At 38.4% G+C, this 18,301-nt stretch overlaps 1 protein-coding gene across 1 annotated transcript; it reads left to right on the top strand.

Moving 5' to 3' along the window:
* The first annotated feature begins 8,358 nt into the window (after positions 1-8,358).
* LOC122914457 (olfactory receptor 1030-like) lies at positions 8,359-9,294 on the top strand. The gene has a single exon (XM_044261071.1). The coding sequence runs from the start codon at positions 8,359-8,361 to the stop codon at positions 9,292-9,294; it is 936 nt and encodes a 311-aa protein (XP_044117006.1).
* The last annotated feature ends 9,007 nt before the right edge of the window (positions 9,295-18,301 follow it).

The following is an 18,301-nucleotide window of genomic DNA, read 5'->3' as shown; positions in this document are numbered from 1 at the left end:
TTATTCATTGTTGGTGGGTAAGTAATTGGTGCCACCACTGTAGAAAACAGTATGAAGTTTCCTCAAAAAATTAAATTCACTACTTGGTGTTTACCCAAGGAAAACAAAAGCACTAATTCAAAAACACATATGGATACCTATGTTCATTGTAGCATTGTTTAAAATAACCAAAATATGGAAGCAACTCAAGTGTTCATAGATGAATGGTAAAGAAGAAGCATAAATGTATATTATAGAATATTACTTGGCCACTAAAAAGGATGAGATCTTGTCATTTGTGACAACATGACTGGACCTAGAGGATAATATGCTAGCAAAACAAGTCAGAAAAAAAGAGACAAATACCATATGATTTCACTACATGGATCTAAAAAAACCCAAAAGAAATGAATAAATACACAAAAAACAGAGATGGTCCCTTAAAAACAAAGAACAAATTAGTGGTTGCCAGTGGGGAAGGTGGTGGGAGAGGAACCAAATGGGGAAAAGCAAATTGGAGATATAGGCTTCCAGTTATGGAATGAATGAATCATGGGGAAAAGAGGTGCATCATAGGGAACATAGTCAATTATACTATAGTAGTGTTTTATGGTGACAAGAAATGGCTACACTTAGGGTGAGTATAGCATAATGTAGAAAAGCTGTCAAATCAGTATGTTGTATACATGAAACTAATGTAACATTGTATCATATTATATGTTCATTACATTATATGTGTCAATCATATAGGCATATGTATATATACATATATATACATAATACACACATATATACTCACATATTATATATGCAATATAAAATAGTAGAGCAGTATTAATGAATATAAGTTATTTTACTTGCACTAAATATGAGTAACAATTTAAGAAGGAATAACAAAATATGAAAGTACAGTGATGGATATTAAGGAAGTCATGTATTGCAGAGAGCACAGGGTGTTATATGCAAACAGTGAATCATGGGACACTACACTACATAAAAAAAATGATATTCACTTACTTATGGAGCATAAGGAATGACATGGAGGACATTAGGAGAAGGAAAGGAAAAGTGAATTGGTGTAAATCGGAGGGGACAATGCACCATGAGAGACTGTGGACTCTGAGAAACAAACTGAGGGTTTTGGAGAGGAGGCAGTGGTAGGATGGGTGAGCCTGGTGGTGAGTATTAAGGAGGACACATATGGCATGGAGCAATGGGTGTGGTGCATAAATGATGAATCTCAGAACACTGAAAAAAAATTAAATTAAGATGTGAAAAAGAAATGAATGATATAGTTTGGTGACTAACATAACAATATAAAAAATTATTAAAAAAGAGAAAATACCAATGTGAAAAACAAATTTAATTTTGCACTAGCTAGAGATAATTGAAATGCTGTCTTTAGTGGTTTCTGAAAACTAGCAACTAGAGACACCTAGCCATATGGATATGAAAGCATCCTTTAATTCACTGTGTGACTTTGAACAATTAACTTTCCCCTCTCAGCCTTAGTTTACCCCTATGCAAGTTGAAACATTTGACTTAATCTTTTTAAAATATTTATTTATTTGAGAGAGAAAGAGAGAGAGGGCAGAGGGAGAGAATCTTTAAGCAGACTCCCTGCTGAAGTGATCTCATGACCTGAGCTCAAACCAAGAGTTGGACACTCAACTGACTCAACCACCCAGGTGTGCCTTGACTTAGTTAATCTTTAAAATAACTTCCATATTGAATACTTTGTGATTGGTGGGATATGGATTTTAGCACATAGAGTCTTTCATGTAGTATTCATTCAATATGTTCTATGAAATAAATGGATTTTTAAAATAGCAAAAATTAAAAGCAGAAATTTTTTTAAGTCATGAAAATGGTATTAGGCTCTGGACAAGATTGAGAATAAGAGCAGGTAGTCAAGGGTAACCGGAAGCTTCTGGAATGCATAAACAGATGAAAGGGGGTGCCACTATGGTAACAAGGATGATGCCTAGTTTCTAGGTGACTTTGGGGAAAAAGTTCTGAAGGACACCACATGCTTATCCAATTAGGGTGAGTGGAGATTGGTGAGATCATGCAAAGGATCCTTGCTGTGTGCTGTCTGTCCAAAATACAAGTCATCCAATTCTCTATGTGATTAATGAACATGTATTGTCTCCATCAGGTGTGTTGATGGGCCATGGCTCTGGAAAGGGAAGGAAGGACCAAGAGTTATGCTGGGTGACTTCAATTCAGTGGAAAGGAACACATAAGTATGACTCAGCCACTTTGTCAAATCCAAGTCTGCCTGTGGTACTTCTAGTAATGACAATATCTGACTCATATGTGTGGCCCTCAGTTGATTCAGGATCCAGAAGCAGAGTACTCAATGGTCCTTTTGAGCTCCAGGCCAGAACCTTCAAAACCCAGATATATCCCAAAACTTTAACAAAAGGATTGATCATTCTTACCACAATTGTTCTTGTTGCTCCTACTCCCAGTGCAGCATTATTGAATAGCTACTGTGTGTTGCTCTGGCCTATGTTTCTCTAGGGACATGGCACAAAATGACATTTCACTCAGACTATTTACATGAGGAGAGTTTAGTGAAAGGATATACAGATTATAGGCAAAATTATAGAAATCAATCAGAGAAGTTGAAGCATCTGGAAGCTAGCAGCAAGAAGTAGTGGCTACCCTTTGTTCTGAAGTGACCAGGCAGTGACTATAATCCCCAGATCCAAGGAGAGCTAGAAGCAGGAAGTGTGTCTGTGACTGCCATCTTTCCCCAACACACAGCTCAGCAGGAGTTTTGCTTGGAAAGATGCAGCCACTCTAGCACCTTCACTGTGAATCTGGAAGAAAGTGAGAAATAAATGGAGCTACTTTTCTCTTTCTCCCACTTCTGATATCCTGTTGGTTTCTCCCATTGGCCAAACTCTGCTGAAACTGGACACCAAAGGAATTCTGTTGATGTGATCCATAAGGGTTAAGCTTCAGGGAGTCAAAGGAAGGTAGAGAAGAACAGGCAAAATTCTTGGTGGGGTGCGGTGACAAAGGGAGAATCACCAGCACATCTGTAGTGCCTGTATATCTGTCAAGTTTCCACAGTACATGCATAGCTGTATGCATTATAATTCTTACTAAAAAAAATAAAGCATGTGGTACCTGGAAGGCTCAGTTTGTTAAGCATCTGACTCTTGATTGCAGTTCAGGTTGTGATCTCAAGGTCCTGTAACGGAGCCCCATTTGGGCTCACTGCTGAGTGTGGAGCCTGTTTGAGATTCTCTCTCTTCCTCTTCTTCTGCCTGTACCCCTATGCTCTCTGTCTCTGTCTCTCTTTATTAAAAAAAAATTAAAAACAAAAAATAAAGATAAAGCACAAGGCTCAGAATTAGTAGATAACTAGCCCAAGTTCAACAGAAGTCAATTGATCTTCCAATGGTACGCGTGACTGACTGCAAAATTTTCTCTGTTTACCAGCCACCATTCTACCTTACATGTTGTAAACAGAAGAACCTATTATGCCCCCAGTGGAAAAATACTAAGATATTCAAGCATAATTTAAAATAAATGATGAATCCCAATCCTTCATGATTCCTGGGAGATTTGATTTCCTGTTGACATTGGGGAATGGGCCAAAATCATATCCTCAATGAGCTTAGTTAGGATTTACCAGAGGATAAGAGAGGGGCTATTCGTAGTCTGAATGATTTGTTGCTAGAAATAATTAAACCATAGGGATTTGGTCCCTGTATGACATTTCTATTATAAACTTTTCAGGTTCTTCTATCCATTCTATCATTGGGAAATTATGCTTCTTTCACAGGTAGGATTTGATATTGTGAAAATATATTTTGAAATGTAGAAATAAATACTTTAGTGAATAAAAGTAAAATTATGGACTGAAGAATTAGCAAATATCTTGATTTAAATTCTAATGATCTTCTAAAAATAAAAGTATTTATAAATGTTCAATAGAGCAAAAGTTCAAATGGAAACAGAACTAGACTAGAAAGAACACTCATTCCACATATAATGACTGATTGTCTCCATTTTGGGAAAGCATTGTTCTAGGTGCCACTGAGGCTGTAACTAATGAGATAAACTCTGGTCCTTGAGACTCACATGTAGTTGTTGAGTGTCATTTTATTATTATTATTATTATTATTTTAAATATTTTGTTTATTTATTTGAGAAAGAACAAGCAGGAGCAGTGAGGTAGTAGGACAGAGGGAGAAGGAGAAGCAGATTCCCCACTGAGCAGGAATGCCGAATTGGGGCTCGATCCCAGAATCCCGAGATCATGACCTGAGCCAAATGTAGACACTTAAATGGTTAAGACACCCAGGCACACTGATGTTGAGTATTATTTTAGAATAGACCGGGATTTTCCACCCAATATAATAATAGCTATGACTTATTAAGTGCTTTCTCTATGTCAGGCACATTTTAAAGTTTTTACCTGAATTAAATCCTTCATATGAGGGAGTTGGTATGAGAACCAAATTTTATGCATGAGGAAAATTAGACACAGAGAAATAAAGAAACTTGGTCAAGCCCCATAGCTAGGAATTGGAGGATGTGGGCTTTCTGGCCAGGAGGTCTCTCTGCAGACTCCCAGTACTTTTTCACATTGATGATTCTTTTTTTTTTTTTTTTTAAGATTTTATTTATTTATTTGACAGAGATCACAAGCAGGCAGAGAAACAGGCAGAGAGAGAGAGGGGGAAGCAGGCTCCCTGCTGAGCAGAGAGCCCGATGTGGGGCTATATCCCAGGACCCTGAGATCACGACCTGAGCTGAAGGCAGAGGCTTTAACCCACTGAGCCACCCAGGTGCCCCTCACATTGACGATTCTTAAGACCTAACCATGTATACTGTCTCTTACTTCATGAAGAAAATTAGTGAGTGATGTTGAATATCGTTCTGGTTCCTTCCAAGTTAACAATGCTACTCTTCATAATTACGAGCATCCTATTGTATAATGCTCTATGTCCCTTCATAGAGAATCAGCCACTCTTAGGTTTATGACATACATTAGTTATTTAACGTTAATTAAAAATGCATTTCATGCAGATGCCTTCACTAAATCTTTTTCTACTTCAAACTGAATGATGACCACCTATCAGAAGACATCAGCCTTCTTAAAATAAAGACCAATCTTCTATATTTGTTGGGTGTTTGCATAGGGCCAGCAAGCATCTACTTGAGAAAATCTCAGAGTTAGGGAGAAGACCAAGAGTGCAGAGCCTCAGTTGTCCCCAGAGTCACTTCTGTCTTCCTACAAATGCCTCTTTCTGAGTTTTCTTTGTTCAAATTACATAGGATGTTGTGTTTTGTTTCTTTTTTTTTTTTTTCTTTGTTGTTGTTGTTGTTGTTGTTGCAAAATGGTAGTTTATTAAAGCATAGGAACAGGACCAGTGGGTAGAAAGAGGGGCTGCCCCGGGTTGTGAGAGATGGCAGGTTATGTACCTTGCTGTTGGAAGAAGGTGAGGGGAAGGGAGGTTTCAATGGAGCTTTCATATATTAAAGAGGGCCTACAAGGTGCCGAGATACCAGGGGCCTTGCAGCTAGATCAATGTTGTCTTTTGGCTAGCCATTAACATCAAGATAGTTGGGACATTCTTGGTGGGATGTCACAATCCTGCTATCAAGCGTCTTTGTTAGTGAGATTTAGGTTCAGAAGAGATGTAACCATATTTACATTTCCTTCTACCTCAGCCTCCTTCAGTTTTGTTTATGGAGGGGAGGGTGACATTAGGGTTTGAGGAACTGAGTTATTTGCCTCTGGAAATTGTGCTATTGATAAGGTAGCTTCTTTGTTTGTAGATCTCTAGGACTTTTGTAAACAGAGGGAGACTCCTGTCTCATAGGATTGTGATTTCTGCAAGTTAACTATTTGTTTATGGCAGTCAGGGGTGCCTGAGGAATGTCACACACATTACTGAGGGGAGCGGGTGGAGAGGGGGTGCAAGGAGCCAGCTCTTGCTTTGTCTTCAGCCAGCCTCCTGCTCCCTCATTATTCCCCCTGAACAATTTTGACCCTTAAATCTTTAAGGTAGTTGAAGGTGGAAGATCTCATCTTCTGTAACTTCTTCCTGCTGAATAGGGGCGTAGAGCTGTCCCTACCCACTTGGGTCAACACTGATCAGTTGAAGAACGGATAGGAGAGTTACAAAGGCGGAGGCAGCTGAATCCAACTCTTGACAGTGAAGAAGTGTCTTTGCGCGTGGTAAGGATTATCTGTAGTCGTGAAGTCATTGCAGCAATGGAGTCTCAGCACCAAGTAGAAAAACACAATTTTGCTCCGAAGCTCAGAGTCCAAATGTAAAACTCACAGCCCCACGTTCGGGCGCCATATGATGAAGTTCTAGAACCGAGATGAGGTTCGGTGGGCTGAGGTCCGGAGTCGACGACCAAGAAAGAATTCTTGAGACATCTTTGTTGCAAAATGGTAGTTTATTAAAGGACGGGAACAAGACCTGTGGGTAGAAAGAGGGGCTGCCTGTGTTTGTTTCTTAAAGGGAAGGTATTGTCATAAAGTACTCAGTTAAATTATCTGAAATGTTCAAGCTTGTGTTGCATCATTAACCCACAGTAAAAAATAGAGACATTAATTATCTTGACACATGATTTATGGGTCAATCAGTAGATATTTATTAAAAATACTACCCCAGATAAAGCCTCTGCGTCCAGCTCAGGTCATGATTCCAGGGTCCTGGGATCGAGCCCTACACTGGGCTCTCCGCTCCGCAGGGAGCCTGCTTCCTCCTCTCTCTCAGCCCGCCTCTCTGCCTAGTTATGATTTCTCTCTGTCAAATAAATAAAACATTAAAAAAAAATATTACCCCAGAACCAAAGATTATTTGAAATATACTAAATAAGTATGATTATATTGATTTAGGTGATTAGTCTTGCATTTTATTATCCTGGTCAGTAAGTCCAAAATGCACAAGTGTACAGTAATGCACATGGGACAATGCATGGACAACACAATGGACAAGAATGTCGGAGACATCTATGAAGTAAGTGCCTTACAAAATGATCCTTGTCTCCTTGGCCTGACAGCCATCAGTAGGAGGCAGTGTGTGTTATTGAAGGAAGGTGTATGTTTCCCTTGATGGTCTTTATGTTACATTTATCCTGCAGAAATATGGGAAGATGCATTTGAGGGTATTTTATGTCTTAACTCAGTGGTATGATCAATGATTATTATTTCAGTAAGATCATTTACATCTATTGAAAAACTTAAATTAATTTTATATTATATAATTTTTCTTAATTTTTACAAGATGGAAAAGGAGGCAGAGTTACAATAAAATTATTATAAAGTATGGATATGTTTGTCAATCTTTTTTTTATTTTTATTTTTTTAAAGATTTATTTATTTATTTATTTGACAGACAGAGTTCACAAGTAGGCAGAGCAGCAGGCAGAGAGAGGGGGGAAGCAGGCTGCCTGCCAAGCAGAGAGCCCGATGCAGGGCTCTATCCCAGGACCCTGGGATCATGACCTGAGTCGAAGGCAGAGGCTTTAGCCCACTGAGCCACCCAGGCACCCCCAATCTTTTCTTTATTATTGTCTCCTCCTCATCATTAGGGAGACTTTTAATACATTGTTTCCCTTATCTCTCTTCTAATGAATACTTGATATCCCAGATATATATGTATGTGAATATTTTACACATATGTATGTATAAATTCTGTGTGTGTGTGTGTGTGTATAGTATGTACTCTACATGTATCTTTTTTATACCAAGAATATGATTGAGTTTTGTGTCTCATGAACCAATTTTTGGCCTTGATATTTGGCATTAATACACAAAGCAAAGGAGATCCTAGGCTGAGTCTTAAAAGTTAAGTAGGATTTGGTGATAGGAGGGCCTTCTGAGGAGAGGAGACAAAAAGAGAAAGGACATGCGCTGCAGAGTGAGGGAACAAACGGCTTGACTTGGTCTTGAGTTCAGAGGGGCAGGAGGACCGGTTCTGCAGGGATGTGTGTCCTTCTATTCAGTTGCGCAAAATAGATGAGGATTTATATACAACGTCAAAAATATACGGAGAAACAAAGGACTGCAATGTTCGAAACACAATAGCATTTAAAGAAATTGTAAGTAAACTAATGTAATAAATCTTGCAGAGAATATAAAGTCTTTTCAAAATGAGGGGACTTGCAGAAAAACATTTAAAATATGACTGCCCCCCTAAAAGGAGCGCTATACTATTTTAGAGGCTTAAAATATCAATTGCGTATTTCCTCAGCTATTTCTTTGTGTCACAAGTGTTCTTACAAGTTTTAGAGAAGACTGATCAGATGATATGATGGGGGTAAGGGACACGTGGCAAAAGACATACGTTTTTTATTTCCTTTCTTTTAGCCCTCATTTGAAGCCAAAGACACACAATGTTAAAGAAAAATGACACAGTGGTGACTGAGTTTATTCTCCTGGGACTGACAGATCGAGCTGAGTTGCAGCCTGTCCTTTTTGTAGTCTTCCTAGTCATCTACCTTATCACGGTAATCGGCAACGTGAGCATGATTTTGCTGATCAGAAGTGACTCAAAACTTCACACTCCAATGTATTTCTTCCTCAGTCACCTCTCCTTTGTGGATCTCTGTTATACCACCAACGTCAGTCCGCAGATGCTGGTTCATTTCTTATCCAAGAGAAAATCCATTTCATTTCTGGGTTGCATGATACAATTCCACTTTTTCATTGCCCTGGTGATCACTGATTATTATATGCTCACAGTGATGGCCTATGACCGCTACATGGCCATCTGCAAACCCTTGTTGTATAGCAGCAAGATGTCCCGATGTGTCTGCTTCTCTCTCGTGGCTACCCCTTATGTTTATGGCTTTGCAAACGGTCTGGCACAGACCATTCTGATGCTTCGCCTCTCCTTCTGTGGACCCAATGAAATCAACCACTTTTACTGTGCAGACCCACCTCTCTTAGTCCTTGCATGCTCAGATACTTATGTTAAAGAAACTGCCATGTTCGTGGTGGCTGGCTCCAACCTTACTTGTTCACTCACCATCATTCTGATCTCCTACATTTTCATTTTCTCAGCCATTCTGCATATCCGCTCTGCTGAGGGGAGGCGGAAAGCCTTCTCCACCTGCGGGTCCCATTTGACAGCTGTCACCATCTTTTATGGGACACTGTTCTGCATGTACCTGAGACCCCCTTCTGAGACATCTGTAGAACAGGGGAAAATTGTCGCAGTGTTTTATATCTTTGTGAGTCCTATGTTAAACCCTTTGATCTATAGCCTGCGGAACAAAGATGTTAAAAGTGCAATCAGGAAAGTTTTCCAAAAGAAGTTGTTATATTAAGTAGACACTTAGTATATCTTATTAACTGACCAACTAATGTGCATTTAAAGTTAGCAAGTCACTTTCTGTCATTATTTTTTTTGTCTTTCATAATTTGCCTATGAGACTTAGAAGAAGTTAGCAAAATATTGGCTGACATTTAAAGTGCCACCTCAGTGAATAATAATAATAATAATAATAATAAGCATTACATAGAAATTGAAAGGCAAGACTGAGGTCTTTGCTATTGCTCTATATATCAACAAACTACAAAAGAGTCTATCAATATACTTGTATTGGTACAAAGTTATAAAAGACAGAATTTCCAAATGAATTCTATGTCAACGATCAACTGTTCGATTTTCATAGTGATTAGTAATTTGAAACTAATATACGGAAACCTTTTTTTTTAAAAAAATTATTTATTTATTAATTTTTTAATATAAGGAAACTTCTAAACTGTAAGCATTTTTTCTTGTTTCTTTTTGTCTTTATAGAGATCATATAGTGATGCAGATCTGTGGGTTTCACTTTGTACAGATCATATAGTGATGCAGATCCATGGGTACCATAAGAAATATCTTTACAGTGATAATCCTGGCTTGATGGAATACTCATTCATAAAGGTTTTGATGGAACAACACAGTTTACGTAGAAGTTTTTTTAAAGAATCCAAAGTCAGCCTCATGATAAAAGTAGCTTTGTGGTTTCACTTGTTAATTTTTTATTATGGACCATTTTCAACACATATACAAAAATAGAAGATAGTGTAAAGGCCGCCCGTACAAGCGTGAGTGATCATCATTAAGTCTTCATCTTTGCCACTTTGCTTCAGACGTTTCACATACTCAGATCTTCTCAAATTGAGCCCTCCCTGCCTGATTCTGTTCCTCTCTCCATTGCCTGCATTCAACTGTCATTGAATTTAATGTTTTTATCCCCATGGAGAGTTCTAACAGTTGCTGGTGTTTATGTATTCATAGAATTAAATAATGTTATTTAGCAAGATTTAAAATTTGATAATAACGAATTATGCTCTCCTTCTGCAAATTATTCTATTTTCAGTAAATATGGTTAGATTCTTCCCTGCTGGTTCATGTAGCATCAGTTTTCACTGAGATAGTCTACATGAGTGTATACACATACCACACACTATCTATCCATTCTATTATTATTTTTAAAATTTGATTTATTTATTTGACAGAAGGAGATCACAAGTAAGCAGAGAAGCAGGCAGAGAGAGAGGAGGAAGCAGGGTCCCCACTGAGCTGAGAGCCCATGTGGGGCTCGATCCCAGGACCCTGAGACTATGACCTGAGCTGAAGGCAAAGGCTTTAACCTATTGAGCCACCCAGGTGCTCCTCTATCCATTCCATTATTGATAAATGAATCTATTTTCCTGTTCTGGATAATATGAAAATCTAGCAATGCTTTTTCCTCTGGAATTCCGAGTGTATACCAGTTCAAGAGATCCTCTCAGGTACACTCCCTGGAGAGTAATTTCTGTGTTATAAGAAAAGAACATCTTTAAATTCAGAGAAAAGGGCCAAATTACTCTATCCATCTGCTCTCCTGCAAACAATGTGCAAGATTGGTCTTTACTCCATCTTCTTATCATTACTATATATTATCAGACTTCCAAAATGCTTTCAGGTCTGATGGGTTTAAGGGATTCTCCTTTCTTGTTTAGGCTTTTGCATTGTCATTTTAAGTGGAAAGAAGTGTTTTAAGTGCTTTGATGCTACCTGCAGAGTTTTCTTTCATTTGGTTGTATGTCTGTATTCTTTGTTCATTGTTCAGCTGGGTTATTTTATCTTTATTTTGTACATTTGTAGTAGCTCTTTATAAATTCTATACTAGGTACTAGCCTTTTAATGATTTCTGCAATGTCTATATTTCAACCTGATTTTAGCTAGTACTTCACTTTTGTGCCTGATAGACTTGGTGGGATGGAAATTTTTCATTCTAACATAGTTCAAACTTTAATCTTCTCTTTGTGCTTGTGCTTTGTATGTCTTGTCTAAACAATTCTTTCTTAATATAAAGATGTTCTCTTATATTTTCTTTCAATGGCTTTACAGTTTTGCATATTTAAGTCTTTATTTTTGTTGATATCCTAAATGTTGCAAAATAATCTTTCATCCTGATTTTTAATGAAAGTAGTACATTGTCTGTATCTTCAATACTGCATATGTTTCTCATTAAGGTTTGAGGGAAAATTCTGTCATGAATCAAGTTTTGGATTTGTATCAGTCCGGTTCTCTATCGTGGGACCAATTAATAGTCAATTAATAGTCAATTAATAGTCATCAATGCTGACTATTTTTATAAAAATAATTTTACCACCCTTCTTCTCAAAGTTTGAACATTGGAGAATTTTCCTGAAGGGTCTGTGACAGAAGATACGATTAAGATGCATAGAAATACTTTATTCCGCAGAGGTCATGTCTGTTATTTTCCCAGAAGGCAGGTGATACCCACTTCGATGAACCAGTGGCAGTGGCTGTGAGAACTAGCAGGAGAAAAAGCTATTTATAGTGTAAGCTGAGGTCTGTGCCCACCCTTTTGTTTGGGACTTGGGATTGCAAGTGTTCCTGACCTTGGTGTTAGCATATGTTGCAATCTGTCATCAGTTTTCGTGCCATGCTCAACTTTTCTTTCTTCCCTCCTTCCCTTTTTTCCTTCCTTCTTTCCTTCCCCTTTCTCTCTTCCCTCCTTCGTTTTTCCCTTCTCCTCCCTTTCTTTTGTTTCTTTTCCTTTTTGTTTTCTTCTTTTGTAAACTGGTTCAACTCCCAAACTTAAATCTGCCACATTTCACAGAGAAAACCACCACCAAAGTGGGGTATTGGGTTTTTTCCTCTTCAGGCATTACCGGTGGCCACTCCTGATACAGAGCTGGCACACATATCCAGGTCATGGTACCTACTTCTCATTTTTGGCTTCTTCTACTGAGATTACAAGTTCTGAAGTCAATAATGTTGAAAAAATCCTCTCAGAAGAGATTGGGTGAGCGGAGCACAGTTCTATGAAGTCCAGGTAAATCTAGCTAATTTCTTTTCTTTTCTTTTCTTTTTTTTTTTTTTTTAGTATCTTCAGTAACCCTACAAATGTTTTATTGCTTCATATATAAAAACTGAGAGAGATGAATTTATTTCTCTTTGTAATTTTTTCTGCTTTATTTTCTCATGTCCAGTAATGAACTAGTATTATTCTTTTCATCCTTTTGTATTTTCTATCTCATCTTGGATGATTAAAATTGGAAATGCTTTTACTGATAGTCATATGCCACCAGCAGTATTTTTCATTGTTTTTGTTAGTTGATGCACATTATATATATTTGTACCTTTTTGCTGCAGGTTCTGAGTCTTTTAATTACTGGGTTTCTTAGTTTACTGTGAATATATATACTTAGAAATATTTCCTAACAACTTATTTTGTATTTTAAAAAAATTTGTCTATCTTTTCCCCCATTCCCTAACATGAATTAAATTATGTTTTCCAAACAACTTTGATTCATGATTTTATTATTCCCAGATTGTCAGCTCCAGAAAGCAAGGTACATGTCTGTTTTTGTTCATCAGTTTATTTTTTATCATATTTTTTCAAGATTATTTATTTTAGAGACAGAGTGTGTGTGTGTGAGCAGAGAGAGGGGAAGAGGGAGAAGGAAATAATCCTCAAGCAGACTCCCCACAAGGCATGGAGCCCTATGTGCTTAATCCCAGGACGTTCAGATCATGACCTGAGCCGAAACCAAGAGATGGATGCTTAACTGACTGAGCTATTATTGTTTATTATTTTAAAACCAGCATATTCCCCAAATGTAGAATATAGGTGGTTCTCAATAAGTCTGTATTGACTAATAAACTGTCATTATGCCTTTTGCATTATAATTATTTGATGGAAAACTCTGCGCTACTTTCCACCATGATCTGCATGAATTCTTACCAATTGAAAACCCTACTGTGACACTTCACATATCCTTGCTTCATCCCTCCCACCATGAAGCAGAAACTGTTTAAGGACAAGTCTTTTCACTTTCTTTTATACTCTCTATGTTGACAGTGCAGTGATAAATACAAGACTTTCCCTGAATGTTTTTAACCCTTTGGATGAATGAATGAATAAAAGAATGAATGTCAGTAAACCTGCAGAAGTTTAGCATGGTGTGAGCTTGTCACATTTCTTTGCTTAACTGTCAACAGTGTGGTATCAAGGACTATCCACTGGCCTGTTTGAATCCCAGGCTCACAATTTATAACTTGCCTCAACCAGGGCAAGTTACTTTATCTCTCTTAGCCTCAGTTTCCCATCTCTTAAGTGAAGATGAGAGTACCAATGCCCCATGGAGTGACGTGAGAAATTACTGAACTAATGTTTGCAAGGTGCTAAGCCTAATACCTGGCCAACACATGAGTGTCCAATGCCTGTCACCTATGATTAATCACCCCCATTCTGATGTGTTACCTGTGGATTCTTAAACTAATTAGTCACTGTTTCCATTTCATCTCCCTACAGATTTCATGTGTGAGGAAGAAAGAAGTATGTTTCATAAAATGCAAAGTTACTTGGGAGGGGGTTGGATAACCAAGATTTGTTGTGTGTTCACTGAATTAAGCAAACATTTCATACTCCTTATATTATCCAGCAAGTATCTGTTGATAAGCTACCATCGTGCAGGGACTGGACTAGATGCTGAGATCACAGTCCTTGCTTGTAAGGGTTTGCAGTGTCATGGCAGCAAGAGAGATATTGGCAGGTAATGAAACAGAGTGTGTTAGACAGGGATGGGGGCAGAGCCCTTAAAGCACATGGCAAAGCACTAAGTTCTTGATTCTGTGAAGGCAGAGAAAGCATCTTTTGAGAGAGATCTATTTGAGCCTTTCCTATTTCTAGGAGCAGCTTGAATCTGATGGGAATGAGGAAGGTGCTGAGTAGAGGGGAAGCTCAGGGAATATTGAAAGCCAGAGATGCACAGAACAAAGTGTGACTGCAGGTTGAGGCATGGCAGCTGCCTACCACTGAAAAGGGAGTCCACTGGGCATGTGCAGAGGGGCGTCGACTTCTACCCTTCCACGTGATGGTTCTGTGGCACTGGGGGAGTTAGTCCCTCACTGCTGCTTTAGTGGAGACTCTGTCTCTTCAGCTGGACATTCAGGATGGAGTCCTTGCCTCTTAGGGTTTGAGGACATTCAATTACCTACATAAAAGTTGTCCACACATAGGAAGTGCTCACCAAGCCATTTGCCAATACCCTGTGTTATTCACAGTGTTACGTATGATTAACCGTCTCCAAGACTCTGATGGTTCTCTTGGCCACATTCTGAGAGCTCTGGAGTTTAGGGGAGAAAACAGTCTTAGTGTGAAAGAAAGAAATGAAAAACTCAGATGATCATCAAAATTTTGAGATGTGGAGCACTGGGTGTGGAGCATAAAGAATGAATCTTGGAGCACTGAAAACATAAAATCAAATAAAAAAAATTTTGAGATGGACATTTTTGGTTTGCCTTCCCCAGAGATCTTAGGGCAAACAGGAAATTTGAAATGATGGAAAATAAGATCTAGACATTTGATTAGCTTTCTGATCCCAGAGTGTCCTAATGAATCTGCAGAGGCCTAATTCCCATGTAACACTCATTGATGTTATTTTCAAGATCTTCTGGGACACCTGGGTGGCTCAGTTAGCTAAGCGATTGCCTCCGGCTGGGGTCATGATCTTGGAGTCCCGGGATCGAGTCCTATGTTGGGCTCCCTGCTCAGTGGAGAATCTGCTTCTCCCTCTGACCCTCCCCCTTCTTGTGCTCTCTCTCTTTCTCTCAAATAAATAAATAAAATCTTAAAAAAAAAAAAAAAAAAAAGATCTTCTGAGACTTGCTTGACGACCTTTCTGTACCTTCCACATCTTGGTATAAATGCAGCTACATTTCATAGCTTAGAAAGGACTCAGTGAATATCTTTAATCAGAGATGAGAAAATAGGTGCATTTCAGAACCAGAAGTATGTGTTTGTGTTTTTATGTTCTTTACTTTTAGAACATAAAACAAGAGGAGATTACAAAATGTCTCAAACTGAGACACAGTAATTTGCACCTTATTTGTGTGAAATATGCCCAAACAATGTTTTCTGTTCTCAGTTCTTGAGTTTGAACCTCAACTAATTCTCCTAAAAACAGGCTTTTGAAATTTCCATTGATCTCCCTGGAGCATGTGGGTGCAAAAGAACTAAGAAAGGCAAATAATACTGTTATGCTGAAAATACATAAAAAATAAATTAAAAAAATATATGGCACACTGGGTTAATGGGACAATAAAGTGATCAATAAAATACTCTTAAAGCCCTTAAAAAAAAGGCAAACAATAATTCTACTACCATAGAAAGATGCAAGGACATTTTTTAAAAATTTTTTTTCCCAATTTATTTATTTTCAGAAATACAGTATTCATTATTTTCTCACCACACCCAGTGCTCAATGCAAGCCGTGCCCTCTACAATACCCACCACCTGGTACCCCAACCTCCCACCCCTCTGCCACTTCAAACCCCTCAGATTGTTTTTCAGAGTCCATAGTCTCTCATGGTTCACCACCCCCTCCAATTTACCCAAAAGCACATACCCTCCCCAATGTCCATAACCCTACCCCCCTTCTCCCAACCCCCCTCCCCCCAGCAACCCACAGTTTGTTTCGTGAGATTAAGAGTCACTTAGGGTTTGTCTCCCTCCCTATCCCATCTTGTTTCATGGATTCTTCTCCTACCCACTTAAGCCCCCATGTTGCATCACTACTTCCTCATATCAGGGAGATCATATGATAGTTGTCTTTCTCCGCTTGACTTATTTCGCTAAGCATGATACGCTCTAGTTCCATCCATGTTGTCGCAAATGGCAAGATTTCGTTTCTTTTGATGGCTGCATAGTATTCCATTGTGTATAAATACCACATCTTCTTTATCCATTCATCTGTTGATGGACATCTAGGTTCTTTCCATAGTTTGGCTATTGTGGACATTGCTGCTATAAACATTCGGGTGCACGTGTCCCTTTGGATCACTACGTTTGTATCTTTAGGGTAAATACCCAGTAGTGCAATTGCTGGGTCATGGGGCAGTTCTATTTTCAACATTTTGAGGAACCTCCATGCTGTTTTCCAGAGTGGTTGCACCAGCTTGCATTCCCACCAACAGTGTAGGAGGGTTCCCCTTTCTCCGCATTCTCGCCAGCATCTGTCATTTCCTGACTTGTTGATTTTAGCCATTCTGACTGGTGTGAGGTGATATCTCATTGTGGTTTTGATTTGTATTTCCCTGATGCCGAGAGATATGGAGCACTTTTTCATGTGTCTGTTGGCCATCTGGATGTCTTCTTTGCAGAAACGTCTGTTCATGTCCTCTGCCCATTTCTTGATTGGATTATTTGTTCTTTGGGTGTTGAGTTTGTTAAGTTCTTTATAGATTTTGGACACTAGTCCTTTATCTGATATGTCGTTTGCAAATATCTTCTCCCATTCTGTCAGTTGTCTTTTGATTTTGTTAACTGTTTCCTTTGCTGTGCAAAAGCTTTTGATCTTGATGAAATCCCAACAGTTCATTTTTGCCTTTGCTTCCCAGATGCAAGGACATTTTTAAGCATGGGATTGAGCTTACCCTAACAGAAAAGTCCTTATAGTGAGAGCCGGGAGATCTATGAGCCCCTTACAGTTATTTTGGTAGGATTGTGAGTGTATTCATTCAACGTGGTTTAGAATTCTTGGTTTCTTTTATATGTACAGAATACATATAAAAAATAAAGAAGCTGAAAGACCATGCTTACAATGAATACTTGCTAGAAGTTTTTTTTTTTTAACTTTTTATTTCTTTTTAGCGGAACAGTATTCATTGTTTTTGCACCATACCCAGTGCTCCATGCAATCCATGCCCTCTCTGATACCCACCACCTGGTTCCCCCAACCTCCCAACCCCCGTCCCTTCAAAACCCTCAAATTGTTTTTCAGAGTTTGTAGTCTCTCATGGTTCACCTCCCCTGCTATTTTTGTTAATTTTTCTTCCTTTATTTTGGAAACAAAGTCTTTTGTCATTTGTTTATAATTGAATGGACAATAGAATTTTCCAGACAGCTAGTCTTTTGAGCTATTTTACCCTCTAGCACATTCTTACTGGAGTGTAAGCATTGCATTGTGTTTCTTTCTCCTTCTCATTCTCTTTTTTCCACCCTCATTTTGTAGGGGTTGGATGTTTTCCATCTCCTATATCCCTAGATGACCAATAGGCATATGAAGATGCTCAACATCACTAACCATCAGGGAAATGCAAATCAAAGCTACAAAGAGATGTCCCCTTATACCTGTCAGAATGGCTGGAATCCCAAAGCTAGAAAACAGTGTTGGCAAGGATGTGCCAACACTTATTCATTGTTGGTGGGTAAGTAATTGGTGCCACCACTGTAGAAAACAGTATGAAGTTTCCTCAAAAAATTAAAGATTAAAAATACTGTATAATCTAGTAATTTCACTACTTGGTGTTTACCCAAGGAAAAGAAAAACACTAATTCAAAAACACATATGGATACCTATGTTCATTGTAGCATTGTTTAAAATAACCAAAATATGGAAGCAACTCAAGTGTTCATAGATGAATGGTAAAGAAGAAGCATAAATGTATATTATAGAATATTACTTGGCCACTAAAAAGGATGAGATCTTGTCATTTGTGACAACATGACTGGACCTAGAGGATAATATGCTAGCAAAACAAGTCAGAAAAAAGAGACAAATACCATATGATTTCACTACATGGATCTAAAAAAACCCAAAAGAAATGAATAAATACACAAAAAACAGAGATGGTCCCTTAAAAACAAAGAACAAATTAGTGGTTGCCAGTGGGGAAGGTGGTGGGAGAGGAACCAAATGGGGAAAAGCAAATTGGAGATATAGGCTTCCAGTTATGGAATGAATGAATCATGGGGAAAAGAGGTGCATCATAGGGAACATAGTCAATTATACTATAGTAGTGTTTTATGGTGACAAGAAATG

This window comes from Neovison vison, chromosome 7, assembly GCF_020171115.1.
Source record: "Neovison vison isolate M4711 chromosome 7, ASM_NN_V1, whole genome shotgun sequence".
NCBI classification, from domain to species: Eukaryota; Metazoa; Chordata; class Mammalia; order Carnivora; family Mustelidae; genus Neogale; species Neogale vison.
Note: the sequence above shows the minus strand (reverse complement) of the source record. Positions and strands in the feature narration are given on the sequence as shown.

Bases quoted from the DNA above. Each gene is read 5' to 3' on its own strand.
- LOC122914457 (XM_044261071.1), top strand. From the start codon at position 8,359: ATGTTAAAGAAAAATGACACAGTGGTGACTGAGTTTATTCTCCTGGGA.